This window comes from Lepidochelys kempii, chromosome 28 (assembly GCF_965140265.1).
Source record: "Lepidochelys kempii isolate rLepKem1 chromosome 28, rLepKem1.hap2, whole genome shotgun sequence".
Taxonomy (NCBI): Eukaryota; Metazoa; Chordata; order Testudines; family Cheloniidae; genus Lepidochelys; species Lepidochelys kempii.
The window spans coordinates 6105260-6121792 of NC_133283.1; the positions used below are offsets into that span (position 1 = coordinate 6105260).

Consider the following 16533-nt stretch of genomic DNA (forward strand, 5'->3'; position numbering starts at 1 on the left):
CGCTCTGTGTGGGGGGCACCTCGGGGGACTGTGTGCGGGCGCTTTGCGGGCAGGCAGGCTGGGTTCAGTCTCCACGGGCTGTTTCCTTGGCTGCAGCTGCCTGGCGGTGTTGGACTTCAACTCCACCGGGCCAGCTCTGTGCAGGTTTGAATGCTGCCTGCCTTAGCTGCAGAGTCCAAGCAAGGCAATGAGCAAGCCAGGGGGGACAGGGCACCCCATGCAGGAGCGAAGGGCTGTCAGCTGGAGGGGCTCGGGTGCGGCAGAGAACACAGGACAATGGGTGGGGGTTGGGGTTGGGGGGCGGTGCCGCAGCCCGGGGGGTTAGTGGGTCTGGAGGCAGCTAAAAAACCAGGGTCTTTCTGTGCACGGAGCTCAGGAGAGAAAATTGAGACAGACCCAGCCTGGAGTGCTTGGTAAGCCGGGTGCAAGCCAACAATCCATGTGTAATAAGGGTAAGTTCATTCATCTAGGAACGGCGAATGCAGGCCATACTCAGAGGCTGCGGGAGCCTAGCCTGGGAAGCAGCGACTCCGAAAAATAACCGAATGACCCCATTTCTCTTGTAAAACAATCATTCCTCAGAACAGCCACCAGGCAGAAAAGAGACTGCTTTTCCCAGGAGAGGCTAATGTCCCAGACCACCCTCCAGCTGGTCTGAATTCCCTCCACCCCTCTGTGAGCGCTCTGGGCCCCTGCGGGTTAATTGGTCCATGTCCATCTCCCCATTCGAAGTGCTGATTTGGACGCTGGCGGATGTGGCCATTTCCGAAATACAGACGTTGCACAGCGAACCCGTCTCTGCACCTGCAAGGGGTATTTGGGGGGGGGGGGGCGGGGACGGTGGGGGTTCATTGCACTTAGACTTCTACAGTAGCACCGAAAACTTTCTTAAATAGCCAAACGTTCCCGTCCTGGCCAGCCGGCGAGCTGGCAAAAAGTTTCCCAGCAGCACTGACTTTGGGAAGTGTTAAATCTAAATGAGCAGCTCAGATGAGGTGGCCGAGTGGTTAAGGCGATGGACTGCTAATCCATTGTGCTCTGCACGCGTGGGTTCAAATCCCACCCTCGTCGGGCGCTTTTTAGGCTCCTTCCCATATGACCCTCTTCAGTTCAGTGACAGGCCCCCGCATGCACAGAAACCTTCACAAAACCACAAACCTCCCCAGCGAAGCTGCGGGATCCCTGCTCCTCTGACTCGGCCTTGGCAGGCCCAGCTGCAGGCTGGTTTAATTTGCACTGACAGGCCCCAACCTGACACCGGGGCCAGCCGTGCCTCGCACCTGGGAACGGGGCAGAAACGTGCCCAGTGGGAATTAATGTCACACTTTCTGATAGTCTAAGGGGACTGTTGGCCCTTTACTAAAACTCAGTGCGGGGGTTTTGCTTGGCTAGCTCCCAGTCCCAAAGGAACAGGGACAGGCGGATGGGGAATCAGGACCCCATGATTGACTGACAGTCCTGGTGGAGAGGCCAACACTTCCAGTCAGCGTGATTGATGGGGCGGGCAGGCTAACCAGAGACCTTTGCAATTTCCCCCTTATTTTTTAATTGGTCGCTGTTGAATAAATTGCATTTGCTTCGAGCTTTATGCAATGATCAGTGGGTCCGGGAAGCGCCCAGAGTGGAGAGCGCATCCCGGGGTGGGCACACCCTAGCCTCTGTGCTATGTCAAGATGGGGGGGGTCGAGCCCCCCACCCAGGAATCCTGGGCCCAGCCGACTTGGGGTTACCAGGACTCTGCCCCACGGGGGCCACTGTTGGAGAGAGAACGGCGATTTTCTTTGTACCGACCCAGGAACAGGACATGAGCCAGCTCTTTCTCCATTGCAAAGGGAACAGCACGCAAAGACCTGCTGGGGCTCAGCCAGGCTGATCCCCCGGAGCGGCTCGGCACCCCCCTGCTCCGACGGCAGCCGCTGATGGGGCTGGGCCCTCCGACAATCCTGCCCTGGGCAGGGCCGTGCAGGGGGCAGACTATGCCAAGGAAGAATTGCCCCTGCCGGGGTGACACTAGCGTGTGTATGTGCAGGGAGGGGCCACCTCCCTCTGGGATGTTTCTCTCTCCTTCCCCCCCTTCTATGATACGACACGAGACAGACTGAATGGCCAAGGGGGAGGGGATGAATCTACAGCCATGGCATGAACCATAGACTCACGCTCCAGCCAGGAGGGAGACCGGCAGGAATGCCTGCTGCTCAGCCCTGGACCCACTCGCACACCCGCCCAGCCGTGAGGGTGCCGGGGAAGCTGGTCTGAGCAAAGAACGGGCCAGGAGCGTGCGGTGAGAACAGAGCCACGGCACAGAGAGACCAGCCCGGGAGCCCGGGAGCTGTGGCCGAGTGGTTAAGGTGCTCGAGTGTCCATCCCTCGGGGTCTCCCCGCGCGGGTTTGAATCCCGCCAGCCGTGGGAGGGCTCGAGTCGGGCGGCCTGCAGTTTTACTGCCTGAGCATCCCTCAGGCCAACCCGCGCCAGGCTGGGCCTGACTCTTGGGCTGTCTACACTTAAAACATCACGGCACTTCCCCGTCGCCGCTCACTGCGGGGATGGGAGGAGTGGTCCTGTCCCTCTAGTTAATTCACTTCCCCGTGGGGTTAACAGAGGAATTCTTCCATCCACCTAGCGCTGTCTACACCAGGGCTTAGGTCAGCTTAACTACGTTGCTCAGGGGTGTGGATTTTTCACACCCCGCAAGAGACACAGCTTTGCCAGTGTAAGATCCCGGTGGAGACCAGCCCTTAGATCTGTCTCTTTCAGTGTGTGCAGGGAACTGCGAGAGTAAAACATCGACGCACACATACAGAGCCCAAATTCCCCAGGTTTAATCTCCCTGCACTTTCCAGACAGCCACAAAGTTCAGTCCACTGTTGCATCGGGAAGGGAAATAAAGGCAACACTATTGTTATGATTAAATAAAGTTTACAGATGAGTTATTTACATTAAAATTAATTATGGATTCCTCTAAATAACACCGTATTATGACATAAGAACAGAGACAAACCTTCTCACTAAAGGCAAATTTCCAAGACGATCCGTAAAATATTATTAATTTCCAATCCTGACCCCAAGGGAGGTCTGGACATCTCCAGTTTAACTGCTCTGCATCCACCTTCCCATTAGAAATGTTGTTCTTGGACACTCCCAGACTTGGAAAACTGTGAAATTCAGACTACGAGCAGCAAACCTGGCTCCCTGCGCCAGGAGGGACTTGGGAGTTTTCTTCCTTTCACTTTACAGTCACACGGAGACAGTTTTACAAAAAGCCAAACCCTCCCCTCCTCAGCCAGGCAAGGAGCTGGGGGAGATGTTATGGGCAGCAGAGGCCATGGCAACAATTCAATGACAGCAAATCCATCAGCAAGGTGCCCAAGTAGCTAAAGCAACGGGCTGGTTCTCTCTGGTGTCATATTTGTTGGCCACTTTCATGGTTCTCGCTTCTCTCCCCAACAACCGCCTCCCTCCTTCAGTTCAACGACAGCCCCGCCCGCATTTCCTGCTTCTCACAAAAAGCCGGTGGACACTGTGCGGGGCGCAGAGCTGCACCAGAGGGAACCAGAGAAGCACCCTGAGGTGGAGGCCGAGCCGAGGGTGACCAGACAGCAAACATGGGGTGGGGGTGGGGGTAATAGGAGCCGATATAAGAAAAAGACCCAAAAATCGGGACTGTCCCTAGAAAATCGGGACATCTGGTCACCCTAGCAGAGCCGCAGCAGCGAGGGGCGAGAGGTGCAGGCCAGGAGGTGGGTGCATGGCTCAGATGGGGTGGCCGAGTGGTTAAGGCGATGGACTGCTAATCCATTGCGCTCTGCACGTGTGGGTTCAAATCCCATCCCCATCGGATGATTTTAGTCTCCTTCCCATACGCCCATCTTCGGTCCAGGGACAGGCCCCTACACGCAGAACACGACAAACCTCACCAGCGAGCCTGCTGGATCCCTGCTTCGGAGACTCAAAACACAGGCCAGCCTTGGCAGGCCCAGGTGTTGGATGGTTTAAATTACCCTGACAGGCACCGGCTTGCTACCTGGGCCCGTCTGGCTCCCCACACCCTTCAATACTGCTAAACACCATGGCATTGGGCAGGCATGGCATTCGGCTGATTATTCACCAGGACCCCCCAAATCTTTCCCAGTCACTGCTTCCCGGCATAGCACCCCCCGTCCTTCAGTGGGGCCGACAGTCCTTGCTCCGACATGTGACCATTTCCATGTAGCGTCGTTAAAACACCTGTTTGCTTGCACCCAGCGAACCAAAGGACCCAGATCAGTCGGTATCACTGCCTGGAGTCTCTCGCCTGAGCGGAGGGCAGAGAAAGTCCTCGTTTTCTAAAGAGACTCGGGGGACCCAGAGCAGAGGAGCTGGGACTCCAGACTCATTCAGCCCCCCAACACCACACCTTGGGGGGGTAGGGGCTGCGGTTCAGGAGTGAGGGGCACCGGCAGAGCTGGGGGGAGCCCAGGGCTGGGCTAGCAGGGGGTGTGGGTCGGGAGTGAGGGGCACCCGGCAGAGCTGGGGGGCAGGGCTGGGCTGGGCTACCAGGGGGTGCAGGTCGGGAGTGAGGGGCACCAGCAGGGCTGGGGGGGGCAGGGCTGGGCTAGCAGGGGTGCGGGTCGGGAGTGAGGGGCACCGGCAGAGCTGGGGGGGGCAGGGCTGGGGGAGCAGGGGGCTGCGGGTCGGGAGTGAGGGGCACCGGAAGAGCTGGCGGGGGCAGGGCTGGGGGAGCAGGGGGCTGCGGGTCGGGAGTGAGGGGCACCGGCAGGGCTGGGGGGGGCAGGGCTGGGGGAGCAGGGGGCTGCGGATCAGGAGTGAGGGGCACCCGGCAGAGCTGGGGGGGGCAGGGCTGGGCTGGCAGGGGCTGCGGGTCGGGAGTGAGGGGCACTGGCAGAGCTGGGGGGTCAGGGCTGGGGGAGCCGGGGCAGCGGATCAGGAGTGAGGGGCATGGGCAGGGCTGGGGGGGGCAGGGCTGGGGGAGCAGGGGGCTGCGGGTCGGGAGTGAGGGGCTCCAGCTGGGCTATCAGGGGCTGCGGGTCGGGAGTGAGGGGCACCGGCAGGGCTGGGGGGACAGGGCTGGGGGAGCAGGGGGCTGCGGGTCGGGAGTGAGGGGCTCCAGCTGGGCTATCAGGGGCTGCGGGTCGGGAGTGAGGGGCACCGGCAGAGCTGGGGGGGCCAGGGCTGGGGGAGCAGGGGACTGCGGGTCGGGAGTGAGGGGCACTGGCTGGGCTGGTAGGGGCTGTGGGTCGGGAGTGAGGGGCACCAGCTGGGCTATCAGGGGCTGCGGGTCGGGAGTGAGGGGCACCGGAAGAGCTGGGGGGGGCAGGGCTGGGGGAGCAGAGGCTGCGGATCAGAGGTGAGGGGCATGGGCAGAGCTGGGGGGGCTGGGCTGGGCTAGCAGGGGGCTGCGGGTCGGGAGTGAGGGGCACCGGCAGAGCTGTGGGGGGCAAGGCTGGGGGAGCAGGGGGCTGCGGGTCGGGAGTGAGGGGCACGGGCAGGGCTGGGGGGGCAGGGCTGGGCTGGCAGGGGGCTGCGGGTCGGGAGTGAGGGGCACCGGCAGAGCTGTCGGGGGCAGGGCTGGGGGGGCAGGGGGCTGCGGATCAGGAGTGAGGGGCACCGGCAGAGCTGGGGGGGGGCAGGGCTGGGGGAGCAGGGGGCTGCGGATCAGGAGTGAGGGGCACCGGCAGAGCTGGGGAGGGCAGGGCTGGGGGAGCAGGGGGCTGCGGGTCGGGAGTGAGGGGCACCGGCAGAGCTGGGGGGGGCAGGGCTGGGGGAGCAGGGGGCTGCGGGTCGGGAGTGAGGGGCACCGGCAGAGCTGGGGAGGGCAGGGCTGGGGGAGCAGGGGGCTGCGGGTCGGGAGTGAGGGGCACCGGCAGAGCTGGGGGGGGCAGGACTGGCCTAGCAGGGGGCTGCGGGTCGGGAGCGAGGGGCACGGGCAGGGCTGGGGGGGCAGGACTGGCCTAGCAGGGGGCTGCGGGTCGGGAGTGAGGGGCATGGGCAGGGCTGGGGGGGGCAGGGCTGGGGGAGCAGGGGCTGCGGATCAGGAGTGAGGGGCACCGGCAGGGCTGGGGGGGGGGCAGGGCTGGGGGAGCAGGGGCTGCGGGTCGGGAGTGAGGGGCACGGGCAGGGCTGGGGGAGCAGGGGGCTGTGGGTCGGGAGTGAGGGGCACGGGCAGGGCTGGGGGGGGCAGGGCTGGCCTAGCAGGGGGCTGCGGGTCGGGAGTGAGGGGCACCGGCAGAGCTGGGGAGGGCAGGACTGGGGGAGCAGGGGCTGCGGGTCGGGAGTGAGGGGCACGGGCAGGGCTGGGGGAGCAGGGGGCTGTGGGTCGGGAGTGAGGGGCACGGGCAGGGCTGGGGGGGGCAGGGCTAGGGGAGCAGGGGGCTGCAGATCAGGAGTGAGGGGCACGGGCAGGGCTGGGGGGGGCAGGGCTGGGCTAGCAGGGGGCTGCGGGTCGGGAGTGAGGGGCACCGGCAGAGCTGGGGGGGGCAGGGCTGGGGGAGCAGGGGGCTGCGGGTCGGGAGTGAGGGGCACCGGCAGAGCTGGGGAGGGCAGGGCTGGGGGAGCAGGGGGCTGCGGGTCGGGAGTGAGGGGCACTGGCTGGGCTAGCAGGGGGCTGCGGATCAGGAGTGAGGGGCACGGGCAGGGCTGGGGGGGCAGGACTGGCCTAGCAGGGGGCTGCGGGTCAGGAGTGAGGGGCACGGGCAGAGCTGGGGGGGGCAGGGCTGGCCTAGCAGGGGGCTGCGGGTCGGGAGTGAGGGGCACCGGCAGAGCTGGGGAGGGCAGGACTGGGGGAGCAGGGGGCTGCGGGTCGGAAGTGAGGGGCACGGGCAGAGCTGGGGGGGGCAGGGCTGGGGGAGCAGGGGGCTGCGGGTCGGGAGTGAGGGGCACGGGCAGAGCTGGGGGGGGCAGGGGCTGCGGATCAGGAGCGAGGGGCACGGGCAGGGCTGGGGGGGCAGGGCTGGCCTAGCAGGGGGCTGCGGATCAGGAGTGAGGGGCATGGGCAGGGCTGGGGGGGCAGGGCTGGCCTAGCAGGGGGCTGCGGATCAGGAGTGAGGGGCACTGGCCGAGCTGGCAGGGGGCATGAGGCGTCTGCCTTGGGGGTGCGTCACACTGAAATTGACCCCCAAGAAAGAGACAGGAACGGGGAGTCTCACCTGTTCTGACATGGTTTCTTCGTACTCCACCCCGTTCAGCTGGAGAGAACGGGTGGGGGCCGCATGAGAACTGGGCCCCTGTGCGGCCGAACGAAGGGCAAAGAACGAAAGAAGGAACGAAAAGCCACAAGATCTATTTGCCAACATCATGCAAGAACTGCCCCCCCAGATTCACCCTCCCCCAATTCTCCAGGGGGGGTCTTCCACCCCACCCCACGGAGCGCCCCCCCCCACCTGGGAAACGGGGTGAGAACTACAAGCAGGATTCTCTATTGAACAGAAGCAGAAGTGGGGGCCAGAGGTGAGTTTGGGGGGAAAGGTTCAGGGGCTGGGGGTGTTGGGGGGGAGGGGAAGATTTGGAGGGGAGTTTGGGGGAGGTCAGGGTGGGTTGGTGGAGATTTGGGGGGTCAGAGATGAGTTTGGGGGGTCAGATCAGGGGTGAGTTTGGGGGGAAGGCTGGGGGCTGGGGAGAGTTTGGGGAGAGGGTTCGGGGGCTGTGGGGAGTGGAAGGTTCAGAGGGGAGTTTGGGGGAGGTCAGGGTGGTTTGGGGGAGATTTGTGAGGAAGGTTTGGGGAGTAAGATCAAGGGGTGAGTTTGGGGGGAAGGTTGGGTCAGGGGTAGTTTGGGGGGTCAGATCAGGGGTGAGTTTGGGGGGAAGGCTTGGGGGCAGGGGAGAGTTTGGGGAGAGGGTTCGGGGGCTGTGGGGAGTGGAAGGTTCAGAGGGGAGTTTGGGGGAGGTCAGGGTGGTTTGGGGGAGATTTGTGAGGAAGGTTTGGGGAGTAAGATCAAGGGGTGAGTTTGGGGGGAAGGTTGGGTCAGGGGTAGTTTGGGGGGTCAGATCAGGGGTGAGTTTGTGGGGAAGGCTTGGGGGCAGGGGAGAGTTTTGGGGGAAGGTTTGGGGAGTCAGATCAAAGGGTGAGCTTGGGGGTAAGGTTGGGGGCAGGGGGAGGTTAGGGGGAAGGTTGGGTGGCTGGGGGGAGTTTGGGGGAGGGAAAGGTTGGGGGGGGAGTGTGGGTGGTGGGAACGGTTCCCAGAGATCAACATGCATCTAGGAGGACGCTGTACCGGTCCAAGCCTCTCCCCGCCTTCGCTACTCACATAGGCTAGTGCCTCCAGGTGTCCGTATCCGCCAGGACCGGAGGAGAATTCGCCTGCAGGAGAGACACCCCCAGACCGGAGCCACGTCTCCCACCCAGCGCTCCCCGCACAGGCCTGCCACCCCAAGGAGCATCTGGCTAGAGAATACCCCGCTCCCACTGGGCAAAGCCAACGCCGTAATGGAGACACGGGATTGGGGGTGACCCACCGAGCGGGCTCCGGGCCAAGGAGCGGCCTGCGCTAACTTGGGGGTGAAATCATTGTCATGAGGGTGAAGAACCCACAAACCCAGCGTCACAACCAGTGACGGCGGGTCGTCCTCGTTTTGCACCAGCCCTCGCGAGAACTCACTTTGTCAACGCCCGTGGAAGAACTGGGTTGTTTCTTTCCTTTGGGGCTGGCGCCGTCATGGGCCCATTTCATTTTACTCATTTCTATTCAAATTGCCCAGAAATGCTAATTCCTTGGGCGAGGCCCAGGAGCCGAGGCTGAGCCAGTAAATAGACCATGGCTGAACTATTTCCCTGGCCCCAGCACATTTTTACAGCTGGAAAACATTCACTAGCCACTCGCTTCGCGTCCTGACAGAGCGGGCAAAGCCCCCGGCTCTTTCGCTTTTCACTGGTTCTTTTCACTTTTCCACGTCTGGCGGCGTCCCTGGCTGGGCAGTTCACGGGAGACGCCCTCCAATGTTGCTTTGTTCACGCAGCTCCAGGTGTCTCTACAGGACTGACATGAAGGGGAAAGGAGTCCAGCAGAGCTGGCTGTATTTCAAGGAATCCCTGTTGAGGTTACAGGGACAAACCATCCCGATGTGTCGAAAGAATAGTAAATATGGCAGGCGACCAGCTTGGCTTAATGGTGAAATCCTAGCGGATCTTAAACATAAAAAAGAAGCTCACAAGAAGTGGAAGGTTGAACATATGACCAGGGAAGAGTATAAAAATATTGCTCGGGCATGTAGGAATGAAATCAGGAGGGCCAAATCGCACCTGGAGCTGCAGCTAGCGAGAGATGTCAAGAGTAACAAGAAGGGTTTCTTCAGGTATGTTGGCAACAAGAAGAAAGCCAAGGAAAGTGTGGGCCCCTTAATGAATGAGGGAGGCAACCTAGTGACAGAGGATGTGGAAAAAGCTAATGTACTCAATGCTTTTTTTGCCTCTGTTTTCACTAACAAGGTCAGCTCCCAGACTGCTGCGCTGGGCATCACAAAATGGGGAAGAGATGGCCAGCCCTCTGTGGAGATAGAGGTGGTTAGGGACTATTTAGAAAAGCTGGACGTGCACAAGTCCATGGGGCCGGACGAGTTGCATCCGAGAGTGCTGAAGGAATTGGCAGCTGTGATGGCAGAGCCACTGGCCATTATCTTTGAAAACTCGTGGCGAACGGGGGAAGTCCCGGACGACTGGAAAAAGGCTAATGTAGTGCCAATCTTTAAAAAAGGGAAGAAGGAAGATCCTGGGAACTACAGGCCAGTCAGCCTCACCTCAGTCCCTGGAAAAATCATGGAGCAGGTCCTCAAAGAATCAATCCTGAAGCACTTGCATGAGAGGAAAGTGATCAGGAACAGCCAGCATGGATTCACCAAGGGAAGGTCATGCCTGACTAATCTAATCGCCTTTTATGATGAGATTACTGGTTCTGTGGATGAAGGGAAAGCAGTGGACGTGTTGTTTCTTGACTTTAGCAAAGCTTTTGACACGGTCTCCCACAGTATTCTTGTCAGCAAGTTAAGGAAGTATGGGCTGGATGAATGCACTATAAGGTGGGTAGAAAGCTGGCTAGATTGTCGGGCTCAACGGGTAGTGATCAATGGCTCCATGTCTAGTTGGCAGCCAGTATCAAGTGGAGTGCCCCAGGGGTCGGTCCTGGGGCCAGTTTTGTTCAATATCTTCATAAATGATCTGGAGGATGGTGTGGATTGCACTCTCAGCAAATTTGTGGATGATACTAAACTGGGAGGAGAGGTAAATATGCTGGAGGGCAGGGATAGGATACAGAGGGACCTAGACAAATTGGAGGATTGGGCCAAAAGAAATCTGATGAGGTTCAATAAGGATAAGCGCAGGGTCCTGCATTTAGGACGGAAGAACCCAATGCACCGCTACAGACTAGGGACCGAATGGCTCGGCAGCAGTTCTGCGGAAAAGGACCTAGGGGTGACAGTGGACGAGAAGCTGGATATGAGTCAGCAGTGTGCCCTTGTTGCCAAGAAGGCCAATGGCATTTTGGGATGTATAAGTAGGGGCATAGTGAGCAGATCGAGGGACGTGATCGTCCCCCTCTATTCGACATTGGTGAGGCCTCATCTGGAGTACTGTGTCCAGTTTTGGGCCCCACACTACAAGAAGGATGTGGATAAATTGGAGAGAGTCCAGCGAAGGGCAACAAAAATGATTAGGGGTCTGGAACACATGACTTATGAGGAGAAGCTGAGGGAGCTGGGATTGTTTAGCCTGCAGAAGAGAAGAATGAGGGGGGATTTGATAGCTGCTTTCAACTACCTGAAAGGGGGTTCCAAAGAGGATGGCTCTAAACTGTTCTCAATGGTAGCAGATGACAGAACGAGGAGTAATGGTCTCAAGTTGCAGTGGGGGAGATTTAGGTTGGATATTAGGAAAAACTTTTTCACTCGGAGGGTGGTGAAACACTGGAATGCGTTACCTAGGGAGGTGGTGGAATCTCCTTCCTTAGAAGTTTTTAAGGTCAGGCTTGACAAAGCCCTGGCTGGGATGATTTAGTTGGGGATTGGTCCTGCTTTGAGCAGGGGGTTGGACTAGATGACCTCCTGAGGTCCCTTCCAACCCTGATATTCTATGATTCTGTGAAACATGACACAAAGACAGCACCTCGTGGACCTGGCTACCCCGAGACGGGGGCCGTGCTGCAGCTGAAAAATCTGGAGCTCGGCGCACCACCTGAGTGGCTGCGGTAATGGGGAGCTGCCCTGAGGGTGAGTCCCAGTTCTGCGCCCGGGGACTGGTGGATCAACTGTTGAGTGAGGAAACTAGAGGCGGGGGGGCAGTCCATTGGGGCTCCTCTCACCCACCCGCACGCTGGAAATTGCTCCTGGAGTTTTGCAGTCCCAGATCCATCTCAGTGGTTCTGCTGCCAAGCCAGTTGTCCCCCAGTCTGTATTTGTGCATTTGGTTTTTCTTCCCTAAGTGTTGGCACTGGACATTTGTCCTTGTTGAATTTTATTGGGTGGCCTATAGCCTTGTCCTCCAATTTATCAAGATCCCTCTGAATTTTAGCTCTGTCCTCCAAAGTGTTGGCAACCCCCCCGTTAGCTTTTGACAGTTTGGAAATAATGAGAAGGCCGTGGAGCCCGTGGGGTATGGAGTTAAAATCCCTGCGAGATTTCAGCAATGGGCAGAGTGCATGAGAGACAGGCTATGTGGTGTATTGCTAAAGAATCCCAAGAACAACCCAGAGCTCCCTGCTTCAGACAGAAGAAGGCTTCTTGTGCACTTTTTCATATCCCCTTCCCTTGCTTTTGGGACTTGACTGGCTTAAAGGAGTCCTGGCTGATGTGTGTTTCCATTGTTTTCTTTCTAAGAGTTTTACCCAGGAGTCACACTAGCAAGATGGTTAATAACTAGTGGGCAGCCAGGGCCTCCACTCCTTATGTTAATGAAAGGGCAAAACACTTCATTAATGCAGAATTAAGGTTGCCTGGTGGGATATCATCCCCTTGCAGAACCTCAGCTTCAGCAAAACTCCAACATCTGCAAACCAGGAAATGCACTGTTAAGGTTGCCCCCACAACCTTAACTCTGCCTCTTAGAGCCATGTCCCAATATGGCCTGTTAACACATGTACATTTACTCTGCCAGCACCAAAGTGACTGAAAAGGACAAATGCTTCACCTGCCTTTACCACCCTTCAAACCAGAGCCCACCATCTGAGCTGGGCCTGACCAGGCACAAGCCCAGGGCAAGCCAGATAGCGTCACAGGTTGGTCCTGGCTATGACAGCGATTGCAGAGTGAGGCATCCCCACATACACACACCTACTCAGAGAGATGCCCCCACCTCTCTGCCTCCGCTTCACCCTGCCACACTGCCCCCCTTTTCCTCTTCCCAAAAGCCTGTCTGGGGGGGGGCTCATTTTCCCTTGTGGTGCCCCCCCCCTCAGCTGTTCTCATCTGAGAACCAAAGGGTTGATTCAGAGGGAGATGATTAGGCCCTAAGTTGGACCAGCTGATCTCCCCCCAGGATTTTCTACGGTTCTGGTCCATTTTGCTGATTGAAAGATGAGTTGACCTCCCTTGTACACATTTTATTAAAACGAGCAAACAAATAAAAGCAAGAACACACAACACTAATGCCAAAGTACTATCAACGTGACTAAACTAACTATGGGTTGAACACAGAGCTATCAAGCTAAGGTCAGATCAGTAAGTCAGTGCGTTAACAATGATATTGCATTGGAATCAAGTCATCAGTGTAGTCAAATCATCAGATTAATACAACAGATAATGAACTGTTATACTTTGCAAGTTGCAGTGGGGGAGGTTTAGGTTGGATATTAGGAAAAACTTTTTCACGAGGAGGATGGTGAAGCACTGGAATGCGTTACCTAGGGAGGTGGTGGAATCTCCTTCCTTAGAAGTTTTTAAGGTCAGTCTTGACAAAGCCCTGGCTGGGATGATTTAGTTGGGGCTTGGTCCTGCTTTGAGCAGGGGGTTGGACGAGATGACCTCCTGAGGTCCCTTCCAACCCGGATATTCTATGATTCTATGATAAATCTCCAAATAGTAACCCAGCGACATGACCGTCCATTTAGAATCCACACTGAACCAGCGAATATGTCAATCCTGAAACCAAATGACTGTTCTGGTTTAAGATACAACCTTAAAACCAATTAAAATCTACCCCCTTAGATGTTACCACTGTGTGGCTAATCCTTCTGCTTCCCTCTCCAGCTTCCATACAGATGTTATTGAGGCATTAATCAACAGACTTTTAACACATTCAGTGATTTCAGAGGGCAGATTTTTAAGGCTATTTAGATTTGGGGAACTATTCTACCTCGCACCTTCCCTATGTGGATTTTACTTCTGATCTAGACATGCACTGAATGTAATAAAAAGGGCAAGACATCCCCAGTTAAAAAATGAAAGACAAAAAACAGATGCACATTGGAAAACAGAATCCCAACTCTCGATATAAAATGATGGGGTCTGCATTAGCTGTTACCACTCAAAAGAGAGATCTGAGACACTGTGGATAGTTCTCTGCAAACATCCACTCAATGGGCAGCAGCCATCAAAAAAGCGAACAGAATGTTGGGAATCATTAAGAAAGGGGTAGAAAATAAGACAGAAAATATCAAATTGCCTCTATATAAATCCATGGTACGCCCGCATCTCAAATACTGTGTGCCGATGTGGTCACCCTATCTCAAAAAAAGATATATTAGAATTGGAAAAGGTTCAGAAAAGGGCAACAAAACTGATTATGGGTCTGGAACGGCTTCCGTATGAGGAGAGATTAACAAGACGGGGACTTTTCAGCTTGGAAAAGAGATGACTAAGGGGGGGGATATGATAGAGGTCTATAAAACCATGATGGGTGTAGAGAAAGTAAATAAGGAAATTTTATTTACTCCTTCTCATAACACAAGAATCATAGAATCATAGAATCATAGAATCATAGAAGATCAGGGTTGGAAGGGACCTCAGGAGGTATCTAGTCCAACCCCCTGCTCAAAGCAGGACCAATCCCCAATTAAATCATCCCAGCCAGGGCTTTGTCAAGCCTGACCTTAAAAACTTCTAAGGAAGGAGATTCTACCACCTCCCTAGGTAACCCATTCCAGTGTTTCACCACCCTCTTAGTGAAAAAGTTTTTCCTAATATCCAACTAAACCTCCCCCACTGCAACTTGACACCATTACTCCTCGTTCTGTCCTCTTCCACTACTGAGAATAGTCTAGAGCCATCCTCTCTGGAACCACCTCTCAGGTAGTTGAAAGCAGCTATCAAATCCCCCCTCATTCTTCTCTTCTGCAGACTAAACAATCCCAGTTCCCTCAGCCTCTCCTCATAAGTCATGTGTTCCAGACTCCTAATCATTTTTGTTGCCCTTCGCTGGACTCTCTCCAATTTATCCACATCCTTCTTGTAGTGTGGGGCCCAAAACTGGACACAGTACTCCAGATGAGGCCTCACCAATGTCAGATAGAGGGGTTACCCAGGTTTAAAACAAACACAGGGAAGTATTTCTTCACACAATGCACAGTCAACCTGTGGAACTCCTTGCCAGAGGATGTTGTGAAGGCCAAGAGTATAACAGGGTTCAAAAAAGAACTAGATAAGTTTAGGGGGAATAGGTCCCTCAATGGCTATTAGCCAGGATGGGCAGGGATGGTGTCTCTAGCCTCTGTTTGCCAGAAGCTGGGAATGGGCGACAGGGATGGATCACTTGATGATTCCCTGTTCGGTCATTCCCTCTGGGGCACCTGATAAGGAGTTGATAGACAGGACCATCGGATTCACCCCGGAGAAGAGCAAGCTGCAAAAGGCATGAGTGCGCAACTCACCTGGCGGACCAGAGAAAAAACACTGATGCAAATGGTAGAAATAGCCTCAAAATTTACTATGGGGGCATTAGCAAAAGTATTAAAGAAAATCAAATCTTGTTGTCAACCCTAGACAAGGTTTTATGGTGTTTATCTCCCTTGTGGATTCTCAGAGATAAATAAGGGCTAAGCTCTGATGGAATGTTTTCCCAGACTCAGAGCATCTGTAGGGTTTCTATCCCTCGTGGGTCCTCTGATGACTCGTAAGGGTTGAGCTCTGAATGAAGCTTTTCCCGCACTCACAGCATTCATAAGGTCTCTCTCCCGTGTGAATTCTCTGATGTTTCATAAGGGATGAGCTGTCAATGAAGTTTTTCCCGCACTCACAGCATTCATAGGGCCTCTCTCCTGTGTGGATCCTCTGATGCGTAATAAGGTCTGAGCGGTAACTGAAGGTTTTCCTGCACTCACAGCATTCGTACGGTCTCTCCCCTGCGTGGATCCTCTGATGTCTAATGAGGTGTGAGCTGTGGCTAAAGCTTTTTCCGCACTCACAGCATTTATAGGGTCTCTCACCCGTGTGGGTTCTCTGGTGTTTAATAAGGTTTGAGCTCAAAGCAAAGGTTTTTCCGCACTCACCACATTTGAAGGGCTTCTCTCCTGTGTGGATCCTCTGATGACGAATAAGGTGTGACTGTTTACTGAAGTTTTTCCCACACTCAGGGCAAATGTTGTTTCTTTCTCTCATGGGGATTCTCTCCTGGGCTCTGGTTTCCTTGAGGTGCTTGTGAGTTCCCTGACAATCAATAGTTTTACCCACTTCCTCCCCTTGCTGGTTTTCCTGCTGATTCTCCGGCCTGTGCTGACTCTGACAGGCTTTTCCCTGCTCCCGACTCATGGACAAATTCCCTTGAGATCTTTGTAATAATGCCCCAGGCGGTTCCATTTCCTCGATACCTTCCTGCTCAGGATTCTGCTCTTTGTTCCCACGCGCCATCCCACCACCTGCTGGGACAGGAAGAGCAAAGCCTCAGGCATAGGAACAGTTGCTATATTCAGACTCTGTGCTTGCGAGAGGGGAAGTATGCCTCTTAGAGGCACCCAGGATGTGTGTGTGTAATTATCCCAGGTCGCTGGATGGGGGCTCAAGACGGTTTTCTGTTTTGTTGTTGAAAAGGGACCCCTAGATACTGAACCTGCCCCTTGTTGCTGCCAACTCTGACTGGCAGAAGGGTTGCAATTGTAAAAGCTTCTCAGAAGAACCAGTCTTCAGGGTGTGATCAGATCTCACTGGTTTTGTTGAGATAGTTACACTTCAAGTCACTGTTTCAGGTTATCAAGTTGCACAGCTCATTCTGGCTATAAAATAACAGCCGCATTTTCTCGTCGCTTTTCCTTACACTTTTTAAAGGAAATCTGGTTTCGTACCGAACGGCTTGGTGTGCTCTCCTCGTGCAGCATGTGCCGAGTTAGGCAGTGAAGGTAACAACAGTAGCTGGAAACGGGCAGCAATTTCTACGTCTGTCATGAGGGGAAGTGAGTCCTCTCTTAAAGAAACAGCCACGGGGTAGCTGGAAGTGTCCGTACCAGCAGACTCAAGCTTTCAGGTGTCCCAAGTTATCTGAATCCAGCAATGATTTCGAAAAGCCACTTCTTCCTGGGTTTTTTTTTTTTTGCAGGCTATAATAAATTGAATGGTGACAACACCAACCAGCCAACCCATCCACTCCCCCACCCAACCTATCCACCCCCAACCCACAACTCACT

The 16533-nt window shown here is 55.8% G+C and overlaps 1 protein-coding gene, 2 non-coding genes and 1 pseudogene across 3 annotated transcripts in view; 3 read left to right on the top strand and 1 right to left on the bottom strand.

Moving 5' to 3' along the window:
• LOC140904192 (uncharacterized) overlaps positions 1-16533 on the top strand; it is a 187078-nt pseudogene that overhangs the window by 138503 nt on the left and 32042 nt on the right.
• LOC140904197 (uncharacterized) overlaps positions 1-16533 on the bottom strand; it is a 155352-nt gene that overhangs the window by 54312 nt on the left and 84507 nt on the right. The window contains exon 6 of the mRNA XM_073326554.1: positions 15025-15503. Within this exon, the coding sequence (XP_073182655.1) occupies positions 15025-15503 (479 nt within the window). The remainder of the gene's footprint in view (positions 1-15024; positions 15504-16533) is intronic.
• Positions 990-1071, top strand: TRNAS-GCU (transfer RNA serine (anticodon GCU)). The gene has a single exon. It is a non-coding gene; the product is annotated as a tRNA-Ser (tRNA).
• Positions 3755-3836, top strand: TRNAS-GCU (transfer RNA serine (anticodon GCU)). The gene has a single exon. It is a non-coding gene; the product is annotated as a tRNA-Ser (tRNA).